This window comes from Octopus bimaculoides, chromosome 10, assembly GCF_046866305.1.
Source record: "Octopus bimaculoides isolate indiv1 chromosome 10, ASM4686630v1, whole genome shotgun sequence".
NCBI lineage: Eukaryota > Metazoa > Mollusca > Cephalopoda > Octopoda > Octopodidae > Octopus > Octopus bimaculoides.
In genome coordinates this window covers 46,308,382-46,319,595 of record NC_142937.1, presented here as the reverse complement: position 1 = coordinate 46,319,595, position 11,214 = coordinate 46,308,382, and the positions used below count along the sequence as shown (strand labels likewise).

General features: G+C 42.8%; 1 protein-coding gene and 1 long non-coding RNA gene across 2 annotated transcripts; one reads left to right on the top strand and one right to left on the bottom strand.

Moving 5' to 3' along the window:
* Positions 1–384: 384 nt before the first annotated feature.
* LOC149133695 (uncharacterized) lies at positions 385–2,146 on the bottom strand. The gene is made up of 2 exons (XR_016243294.1): positions 1,298–2,146; positions 385–1,149 (listed from the first exon to the last, which is right to left on the bottom strand). It is a non-coding gene; the product is annotated as an uncharacterized LOC149133695 (long non-coding RNA).
* Positions 2,147–7,538: 5,392 nt separating this feature from the next.
* LOC149133694 (uncharacterized) lies at positions 7,539–10,318 on the top strand. The gene is made up of 3 exons (XM_089358225.1): positions 7,539–8,111; positions 8,212–9,435; positions 9,770–10,318. The coding sequence occupies exons 1-3, from the start codon at positions 7,539–7,541 to the stop codon at positions 10,019–10,021; spliced, it is 2,049 nt and encodes a 682-aa protein (XP_089214351.1). The 3' UTR covers positions 10,022–10,318.
* Positions 10,319–11,214: the final 896 nt, after the last annotated feature.

Genomic DNA, 11,214 nt, shown 5'->3' with positions numbered 1-11,214 from the left:
GTTGTTGTGAGGAATGGAAGCGTTATACATTTAACAAAAGATTTGTTAGCTGGTAGTGATGGGTTCAAGTAGTTGTATGGACGATCGGAATTGTGAAACAATGGAGAAGTTGTTTCAGTCCCGAGTTTCAAATCAGTCTCTCTCTCTCCCTCTCTCTCTCTCTCTCTCTCTCTCTCTCTCCATAATCCACACCACCAAATTCCAGCTCTGACACACCCATGCACACATTAATTTCATACTGCTTATCTCCCCATTTATGTGATGGATATCTCAGTTACCTACAGAGCAAGAGAGTTCTATCAACGACAAAACAACGGAATGTGTTTGATCTCAGATCTGCATGATAATGACGGACCAGTAGCTAAACAACACCAGCAACAAAACTCTCTTCACAACATTTTATTTCGTTCTTACAGCCATAATTACATTAATGATTGACCTTACACCGGGTGACTTACATAATATATCGACAAATTCACGCTTGCCTTTCTTTCAAAATCTTTTTAAGTCTCTGCACTCAGTTGTTTTCGTTGTGTCCTTATCATCAAATATTTCGAGTAATTAACACGTGCTGTTTGTTTAATCTTGACCATTAATTTTCATTGGTCTGCTCAATCAGGTCTGAATACTTTGAGATATTCAAACCTGATTGAGTAGATCTATGATCAAAAGCATTTCAGCTATAACCAATTTCTTTCAGTCATCGTATACTTTGGTTTATATAATTCAACGTCATTTCATTTTTTTTTTTTTTGTAATAGTTGTCGGGTGGGATTTGGTGGTGAGTCGGCTACTACTTCTGTTGAGATAATAGTATGAGTGAGGAGTCTAACGCGGGTCGTGTGTGTGCGTGTACAGGATGGGATATCTTTTATATCCCTGAAACACCTGTAAGACTACCCTTCTTTTAATAAAATGTCCTAGAAATTTCACACTGCCTTGGCTTTATTGTCTCATTTTATTTGACCTATGTGTGTGTGTATGCGTGTGTGTGTGTGTATGTGTGTGTGCACGACGGGCTTCCATCTACCAAATTCACTCCCTAGTATTGGTCGGTCCGAGGCTAGAAGAAGGTACAGCACATGGAGACTGAACTCCAAACCTCGTGGTTACGAAGCGAACTTCTTACCCTCACAGCTATGCCTGCGCCTATAACAATGAGAAAATAAAACATACAAATAATCCAACTGCAACCAAGCTGTGTTTTTCTGTTTGCTAAATTGTGACTGTAACCAATAAAGAATTAAATTCACACACGTCACAGAAATGCAACAGTAGTCATTGTAAATATATTCACCTCTATGTTATCTGGTGCAATTAACAAATGGATCTTGAAGTCACTTTTAAACTGTTAGTAACTCTCCGACTATTATCGCCACTAATAAGAAAGCGTGTCCTTTCTTAAGTTAAAAGGAAAGAAAAAAAAAGACATTACTGGGTTATAGTTAACTTCTAAACAATATGAAACATTCTTAAGTTGGTCATTTCCTTTATGCTCACTCACTCATCTTGTATCTACTAAGCTAATTACTCCGTCTTGCACGAAGTACATTCATTTAAAAACACTGACGTCATTCAGACAATTGTGTTTGCAATTATGTCATAATCGACATAGTTTTCTAGCAAGGTTCTCACCTCAAGCATCTAATTTTACACATAGTTACCACTTAGCAACATTTTGGTTTCTATTTAAAGGTGAGACAGCAGACACTTGACTAAATAGTAAGAACAGCAACTATTAATTGTCTCAATTTCCAGTGTTACGCAACATTGTTGTAAATCCTTTGCAGCCATGAACAGTAAGTTTGTCATCTCCTGGCGAAATGAATAATTATATAATGTTATTTAAAAAATGACAAAGGAGGGGTTAGGGTGCAATACACAGAAACGCCATCTGCGTGATAAATAAAATAGGCAATAGCCTAATGAAGCGAGCTATGTAGGATCTTTACCCTTTGAACGGCACATCCAGAAATTGATTTTTTGTAACTAAAGACTTTCAAACTTCGGACACTGGTAGAATGTGTCATATAAAACATCTTTTACCCTTAGTGCTGTTAAGAAAAGTTTGTATTTTCAAAGTTATTTCATGTTAAAGTTGTCTTATTTCGGTAATTTCAACCAATCAATGACGTGTATTCAGCTGAATAAAATCACTGCTGTTGTTTGTCAACAACAACTTCCGGCGGTGTATATTTCGTTTGTCACTGTTATTTATGACATATTTCATCTGTTACGTTTGTATGAATAAACGAGTGTATCTGAAGCATGTTTACTTCATGGCACCACCACAATCGTTCGTGCATTTCTATTGCTTTTAGGGGTTTTTTTCCTGTTTTTCAGCTACTATTTTCGGACAGACATTTTTGCCGCCCCCGCTCCAATTTCTTCATTTTTCACATTTTTCCGTAACTCTAACCCTAAAATTCCAAACCTAACCCTAAGACCCCAACCCTAACCTTAACCTTAACCCTAACCCTAAAACCCGAACCCTAAAACTCTAACCCTAAAACCCTAAACATAACTCTAATCTTAAAACCCTAACACTAACCCTAAAACCCTAACCCTGATCCTAAAACCCGAACCCGAACCCTAACCCTAAAGCTAAAACCAGTACAAATGCACGAACGATGTCATAAATAACAGTGACAAACGAAATATACACCGCCGATAGTTGTTGTTGACAAACAACAGCAGTAATTTTATTCAGCTGAATACACGTCATTGATTCGTTGATACTACCGAAATACGACAACTTTAACACGAAATAACTTTGAAAATGTAAACTTTTCTCAACATCACTAAGAGTAAAAGATGTTTTATATGACACATTCTACCAGTGTCCGAAGTTTGAAAGTGTTTAGTTACCTGTAGTGAGGAGGGAAAAGCCATGATCTTAATTAAATTTTGCCAAAAAAGAAAAGTGAGACAACATTGAACGCAAATGCTGAGCGGCAGTTAAAATTCCGCCGAGGTCTACTTTGCCTTTCATCTTCTCAGGGGCTTTAAAATAAGTGCCAGTTGAGCTGTAGAGTTGATGTAATAGACATGCCCCTCCTCTCATAATTACTGGTCATGTATCAAAATTAGAAAGGATAGTACATCCGAAAGGAAAGTCGAAATATTACTTAGTTTCGTTGCTGAATACTGTGTCTTTGAATTCGCCTATATCACATTCCCTTTAAACAAATCTTGGTTATTCCTCTCCCGCTAGAATAAGTACCAGGCTTTTAAAAAAATAAAATAAATACTGGGGTCGATTCATTCGGCTGAAAATTCTTCAAGGCGGTGCCCCAGCATGGCCGCAGTCTAACGACTGAGACAAGTGAAATATAAAAGATATAAAAATTAGTGTGGTCATTCTCACCTTTTCATGCAACCTACCAAGGACGAATAATGACTAAGACCTACTACAATGGTGACTGCCACTAAAAATGTTTCGGGGAAAGTTTGATTAACATAACAATCGTTATTTCTGAGTAAACATCTGACGTAATCTAGTCTAGAACGTAAGAGAAGAACAAAAGAAAACAAAACAGTTAAAATTCAATATTTAACAAAAGCATTTTTTAGGAAATTCATTTGGCATAGGCGGCATAGATGTGTGGCTAAGAAGCTTATTTTGCGATTACGTGGTTTTGTATTCAGCCCCATACCGCAACCCCTTCGGCAAGCGTCTTCTGTTATTGTCCCGAGCCAACAGATGCCTTGGTGAGTGAATCTGAAATCAGAAACAGTGCGGAAGTCCGTCGTGTATATGGGTGTGTGTGTGTGTGTGTGTGTGTAGACAAACAAAAGAAGGGCACTCAACACATTTATTGGGAGTTACATGTATGGATCAAAACAGTTTGATTCAAACTACTTGGTACTTTGAATTTCAAGCGTGACTCTAATCCTCGACCAATGGCCGAAGATTAGCGTCACACTTGAAACTCAAACTACCAAGGAGCTTGAATCAAATTGTTTTGATACATTGTGTGTGTGTGTGTGTGTGTGTGCGCGCGCGCGCGCGTATAGTTGTATTTGTTCTCTACCCCCCGCCGCTTGGCAAATGATGTCAGATTTTTTATGTCCATAACTTATTGGTTCGCTAAAAGAGACCCACAGAATAGGCCCCAAACTTAAGGAAATATAGACTAAACTCTAAAACGGTACCCCAGCATGGCTGCACACCATTCACTGAAATAAGTAAAAAGATAAAAGAAATCTCTCTCTCTCTCTCTCTCTATATATATATATATATATATATAACAAATAATAAATGAGTGTATGCATATATACGTACAGGTATGTGCATACCTACGTCTACCTGTATATATAGGTGTATATCTGGGTACAGGACATTGCAAACAAAACGTAGACAAGAAAATAATAATAACCAGAGTACAGAAAACACACAAGCCACATAGAGAACATTTTCCTTCATCAGCTACCCCCGTTTTAACACCGGCGTTTCGAAGAGTTGGGCAGGACGCATCGTTAAGACGGCTCTTCCCATGGAAGACAGGAAAACAAACGGAAAAGGCTATGCGGCCAGACGTGAAAAATTATGTGTATATGAACGCTGTGAGGCACGAACTGAAAGTAGGGACGAAGTAAGTTCGCGTATTTGCTTGGCGATAGCCAAGGAAGAAAAGGATTAGTGACCGGAAGCATGTGACCAGGCAGGGGTAAGGAAGAGAGAGAGAGAGAGAGAGAGAGAGAGAGAGAGAGAGAGAGTAGTAGAGGGAGAAACAAAGGGAGGAAGTAGAAGAATAGGTGAGCAACGAGAGAGAGGAAGAGAGGAATATAGTAGTAACAGAAGGAAGAACGAGAGGGGGAAAAAGTGATAGAGAAAAGAGATAGAGTCGCGTCAGAAAATATAAAGTTGAAAAAAACTACTTACAACAGGGATGAAGCAGGCGTTCGATCATGTAAAACAAATAATAAATGAGTATATGCATATATACGTACAGGTATGTGCATACCTACGTCTACCTGTATATATATATATATATATATATATATATATATATATATATATATATATATATATATATATATATATATATATATATATATATATATATATATATATATATAATTAAGATTCAGTTGAATTAGGTACTCAAATTGAGGTACCTTCTTTCGCGTAATGAAAGAAGGCCTTTGGGTTTGACTTAATGTTTTTTATAACCCAGGCTTCTTTGTCTGCTCTCTCCCTCACATAGGATTGTTGCAGCCTTTTTTCAATCTCCATCAGTGTCATTAATTATAGCAAAACGGCGGTGCATCAGCATGGCCGTAGCTCTCAGCTGAAACTATAAAAAAAAATACTTATCAATAAAATAATATACATGAAATAATTTCTCATATATTGATAATATCCCGAAATTCTTTTTACAAACTACATTTGTGATGACATAATGCACAAGATCTCCATCTATAACGTAAACAAATAGAATATATTCATCTTGCCAATTATATGGTAGATAAATACCTATGTCTATCATTTTAGGTAAATGTATTTAATAGAAGCATTAATTAATTCACACTTAAATATGAACAAATACTATCGAATTAAAGGTTATAATGCAGATATATGTCTATGATTATATGCCTTATGTACGTACTTATGTGCGTGTATTTGCGTATCTGTGCCTTTATGTATATATTTATATATGTGCATGGGTATGCGTGTGTGTATATATATATATATATATATATATATATATATATATATATATATATATATATATATATATTTATATATACATATATATATTTATATATATATATGCATGTATATATGTATGTATGTATGTATCTATGTATATATGTGTGCGTATGAGTGCGCGCGTGTATATATATATATATATATATATATGGATGTGTATGTATATGTATGTACTTTTTTACACATATTTTTTCATATACGTACATCTGTATGTACATGTTCATCTATATATGTATATTCTATTCTATCTTATTTTATTTTTGTTCTGCTTTTATTTATTTTTTTATTTTTTATTGTTTATTTTATATTTTATACCTTTTATTTTTGTGGTGTTATGGGCTGTGATGAGCTGTATGTTGTTGGTGGAGAGAGGTGAGGCAAACAGAAGTGAAGCCAGACCGGAAGGGCCAGACCGGAAGGGTCAGACCGGAAGGGTCAGACCGGAAGGGTCAGACCGGAAGGGTCAGACCGGAAGGGTCAGACCGGAAGGGTCAGACCGGAAGGGTCAGACCGGAAGGGTCAGACCGGAAGTCGGCCACACGCGGTCGAAGGCTAACACGTGGGTCAGTCAGAAAACAGAGAGGTTACGAGAAAGACGTGTTTTGATCAAGAGCGATTGTGTACTCCGCTGCGGTCGACAAGGTAAGGTCCAACGTTTCATTCTGTCCTTTTGCTTCTTGTTGTCTTTTTCCTCCATCACACCACAAGCTATTTCGGCCCATAAGAAAAAAAAAAAATTATGAGTGTAGTCCGGATTTCTAGTGATATCAATAAACCGTTTTGCGGCGACACGGACGTGTGGTCGCGTGGCTAAAAAAGATGAAGCTGGTCGCGAAGCTCCAAGGGATAGGCGACTTGGCAAGCTTTCTACCACTGTACTTGGATGGTCCGGCGTTGGCGCTATTTTTAGAGATGGAAGAGAGGGACCAAGTTAGCGCGGAGAAAATAGAAATCCGCTTGATGGAGGCCTTCGCAGAAGGAATGTTTGAGGCGTACGCTCGCCTGGGGAGAGCGAAATGTATCAAAACAATTTGATTCAAGCTCCTTGGTAGTTTGAGTTTCAAGTGTGACGCTAATCTTCGGCCATTGGTCGAGGATTAGAGTCACGCTTGAAATTCAAAGTACCAAGGTTGGCTAGACTGGCGGGGTACGAGGGAGAATCGCTGTATCGAACAGTAAAGTTGGCGTTTGTGACTGGGTTTCCTGACCACATGTCGGTCGAATTGCAGAAACTGCCGGACGTGAACGCCATGCCCATGGCAGATATAATAACGAGGGCTCGCATGTTAGTTTCGTGTTGTAGATCGACTCCGTTGGCAGCAACGGCAACAGCAAAAGGTGGCCGACCAAGGAGTAGCGGAGAGGGGTCGAACAAGGAACGTGTGCGACCGTTCAAAGGACAGTGTTTCCGGTGTCAGGGCCCGCACATGGTGCGAGACTGCAAGTTACCCAAGCCTGAGGTCATTTGCTACCGTTGTCGAGAAACGGGACATATAGCCAGCGAATGTCTGCAGGGAAACGGTCTAAGGGAGACTACTGCGCCAGTGGCCATCCCTTCGGATCAATAAAGGCGCATTTTTTTCTACCCGTTGTTAATGTGCTAGTGGATGGGAAGATGTCGCGTGCCCTCGTGGACACAGGCTGTACAACGACCCTGATGACTCCGGGAGTGGTAGAGACATGGAGTGGAGAAAGCAGTGTGAGGGCAGTCGACGGAAAAGAGGTACGCTGTGAAGGCATTACTGACGTGCAGATTGAGGTGCAGGGAGGTGTCACTGTCAACGAGGCCGGTGTGACTTTCGGGGTCGCGAGGAAACCGTGTATGGCGACGCCGTGCATTGGTGAGAACCGCGAAAAAAACTATGCCGCGCACACCATTGAAGACCAGGATTTTCGTGCAGCCTTCGATGGCCAGAAGTGGACAGTGGAGTGGCATTGGAGGGGGGAGCCCTCGACGTTAAAAAATAAAGTGGGCTGCTACCAGCATACTTTGAAAGGAGATGCCAGAAGCGAGTTCGAGGGGGAGGTAGAGCGGTGGATTAAAGAGGGCATATTGATCCCTTGGGAAGAAGAAGGAGAGAGCGGAGTCCTGCCGCTGATGGTGGTGGTACAGCCCACGAAGCATAAGGTCAGACCAGTACTTGACTTCCGAGAGCTGAATGACCACATATCATGTCATACGGGCGGCGAGGCCACAGATGTCTGCGGGGACACCTTGCGAGAATGGAGGCAGATGACAGGGGCCTCCACGATCGTCGATTTGAAGTCGGCATACCTGCAGGTGCATGTGGCTGAGAGACTGTGGAAGCATCAGCTTGTCAGGTATAAGGGCCGGACATACTGTTTGACCAGGCTTGGGTTTGGGCTAAATTCAGCACCAAAAATTATGGCAACAATTCTCAAGGCCATCCTGGGAAAGGTGGACAGAGTAAAAAGGGCCACCAATTCGTACATCGATGACATCCTTGTGGACGAAACCATAATGCCACCTGAAGAATTTCGGACTGGTCGCCAAGCCACCAGAGGCCATGGAGGGAGGCGCTGCACTGGGCTTCAAGCTACGGAGAGACAAGGCCGCGTTGGTGTTTCGGCGTGGGAACGAGATCCCCGAACTGGGCACCAGCGTGAGAAGACGGGATCTGTTCTCGGTGTGCGGGAAGCTGGTGGGACACTACCCGGTTGCAGGATGGCTCCGGACAGCATGTAGCTTCATCAAGAGACGAGCCGAAAGAGCAAAGTGGAATGACAGAGTGGGGGAGAAAACGACCGACATGATACAGGAAGTCTTGGTCAGAGTGAGAGCAGAGGATCCAGTGAGGGGAAGTTGGTATGTTCCCAAATCAAAGAGTGGGATCGTTTGGTGTGACGCCAGTAGCATCGCAATAGGGGTTGTCTTAGAAATGGGAGGCACCGTGGTGGAAGATGCAGCCTGGCTCAGGAAGATGGATGACTGCAACCATATCAACGTGGCGGAGTTGGATGCCGTGCTGAAGGGGGTGAACCTGGCCTTGAAGTGGGGGCTGTGCACCATCGAAATTAGAACCGATTCGGCCACTGTGCTTGGTTGGGTGACGGCAGTCATCACCAATGAGCGGAGGGTGCGAACCAAAGGGGCTGCGGAGATGCTGGTAAAGCGCCGATTGGGAATAGTGCGGGAGCTAACCGCTGAGTTCGATCTGGAGCTGAGCGTAATTTTTGTGCCTTCCGAAAAGAACAGGGCAGTCGTCCTAACCAGGGTAAAGCGAGCTTGGTTGCAGGTGCCAGAGGATGCGGAGCAGGCTGTGGCTGCAGTATGCTGTCTGAGTGACTCGGAGTTGAGGAGACTGCATACCATGCATCACATGGGAGTGGACAGGACATTGTTCCTAGCCAGGAAAGTTGACTCCGAGGTAACGAGGCGGAGCGTGCAGAGAGTGGTTAGCAGCTGTGACAGGTGCCAGTCTATTGACCCTGCTCCGGGCGTACATGAGGCGGGAAGTATTCCAGTGGCCCACAACTGGAAACGACTGGCAGTGGACGTAACACACTACCGGCAGGGGACGTACTTCTCAATGGTTGACTGCGGACCGGGGCGGATAGCCACATGGAGGGAGATGAAGACGGTGACTGCAGAGGAAATCGCGGGAGTATTAAATGGGATATTCCTGGAACGAAGCCCCGTGGATGAGCTGCTGTTGGATAATGGCACTGCATTTCGCTCGGAGGTGCTGAAAGAAATGCTTGACGGGTGGCAGGTAAGCCGCTTCTTCAGGGCGGCATACCGGCCAAGTGGAAATGGAGTGGTCGAAAGGCATCATCGTACCATCAATACCATAGCAGAGAGGGGCCACATTTCGCCAATCGAGGCCGTTTTTTTGGTATAATATGTCGCCCAGATCAGGACAGGCTGAAGAGTCGGTGCCACACAGGACAATATTCAGGTACGAGTGGAGGCACCCGTGTATTGCATCAATGCGACTCCGGGGAGAAGAAGAGCACACCTTCGTGCAGATCGGGAAGAAGTATGGGAAAAATCCCCAAATGCACGGTGCACATCACATTGGGGGGAAAGGAACTATAACCTCCATCAATTCAAAGAACAACGTCTCGGTCGATGGTATGCCACGCCATGTTTTGGATGTGCGGAAGATTGTCAGTGCTTCAGAGGATGGAACCAGCTGCAGTGGGCAGGATGATGAAGACAGCAGCAGTAGGCAAGATGATGCAGGCAGCGCGCCAGGAACTCAGGCCAGTCCCGGGGTCGCACAGCGACCACAGAGGGAGCGGCACCCTCCTCCCTGGTTGGCTGATTATGAAACCAATTAAGGTAGTTCGGGAGCGAGGAGTGAGTGGGAGAGCCGGTTGAATGATCTATAGATCAGAGGGGCGTGTGGTGTTATGGGCTGTGATGAGCTGTGTATTGTTGGTGGAGAGAGGTGAGGCAAACAGAAGTGAAGCCAGACCGGAAGTCGGCCACACGCGGTCGAAGGCTAGCACGTGGGTCAGTCAGAAAACAGAGAGATTACGAGAAAGACGTGTTTTGATCAAGAGCGATTGTGTACTCCGCTGCGGTCGACAAGGTAAGGTCCAACGTTTCATTCTGTCCTTTTGCTTCTTGTTGTCTTTTTCCTCTATCACACCACAATTTTTATTGAATTTCACTTTTTATATTATTTTATTACATTTTACTTTATTATTTATTTTACTTCATTTCTTATTATATTGAAATTAATCCGTTAATCCCCACACACACACACACACACATAAATATAAAAATGAAATAACTCCATATATATTGTCTACCTGTACGTGGTCTGATCAATAAGTATCCGGACTGTTGCCATATCAACGAAGCTAAAGCACGCAAATTGAAGCCGCTTAGCACAGATTGACCTTATACTCTGTTGTGTATGCGTACTAAGTTTTAACGCTCTAGCTCACTTCCGCTATTTACAGCAGTGCTTTGAAGGAATGCATGTAGCATGTGATCGTCGCAATGACTATGACAGAGAAAGTTGAGCAGCGAATCTGCATTAAATTTTGCCAAAAGCTTGGTGATACCTGCTCAGAGGCCTACCCAAAGTTTTCAAAAAGTTTTCATCGTTCACAACATAATCAAGGAGACCTTGTACAACTGAAACCCGAGTGTCTTTTTGGTCAGCTGAAAGCTGTTTTGGCACAAACTTAGCAGACATCCGTCCCATACCCAAATCTTCAGTGTTGATGGACTGAACTGAGCTGTCACTAGCCTACACAATCTCTAATAACACATGGATGGTGATTCGACGATTCCTCTCAAAGCTGCACGCACATCTGCGATGTTTTTCTCTGTTTTGTTGGTTGAGGATCTCCTAGAACATTCGTCAATATCGACATCTTTTCGGCCATATTGGAAATGTTTGAACTACTCGTACACTTGTGTGCGGCTCATACACTCCTCTCCATACACTTTCTGCAGCTTTGCGTAGGCCTCTGAGCAGACAACTTTCTCGCAACTTTCTCTGTCATGGTCAAGGCGA

What these genes read in the sequence shown, in the direction of transcription:
- LOC149133694 (XM_089358225.1), top strand. Translation starts at nt 7,539, where the DNA reads ATGGCGACGCCGTGCATTGGTGAGAACCGCGAAAAAAACTATGCCGCG. An exon ending in CACCAAAAATTATGGCAACA is followed by an intron (nt 8,112 to 8,211) that starts ATTCTCAAGGCC and finishes TGCCACCTGAAG; the next exon opens with AATTTCGGACTGGTCGCCAA. An exon ending in CGGAGGTGCTGAAAGAAATG is followed by an intron (nt 9,436 to 9,769) that starts CTTGACGGGTGG and finishes GGGGGGAAAGGA; the next exon opens with ACTATAACCTCCATCAATTC.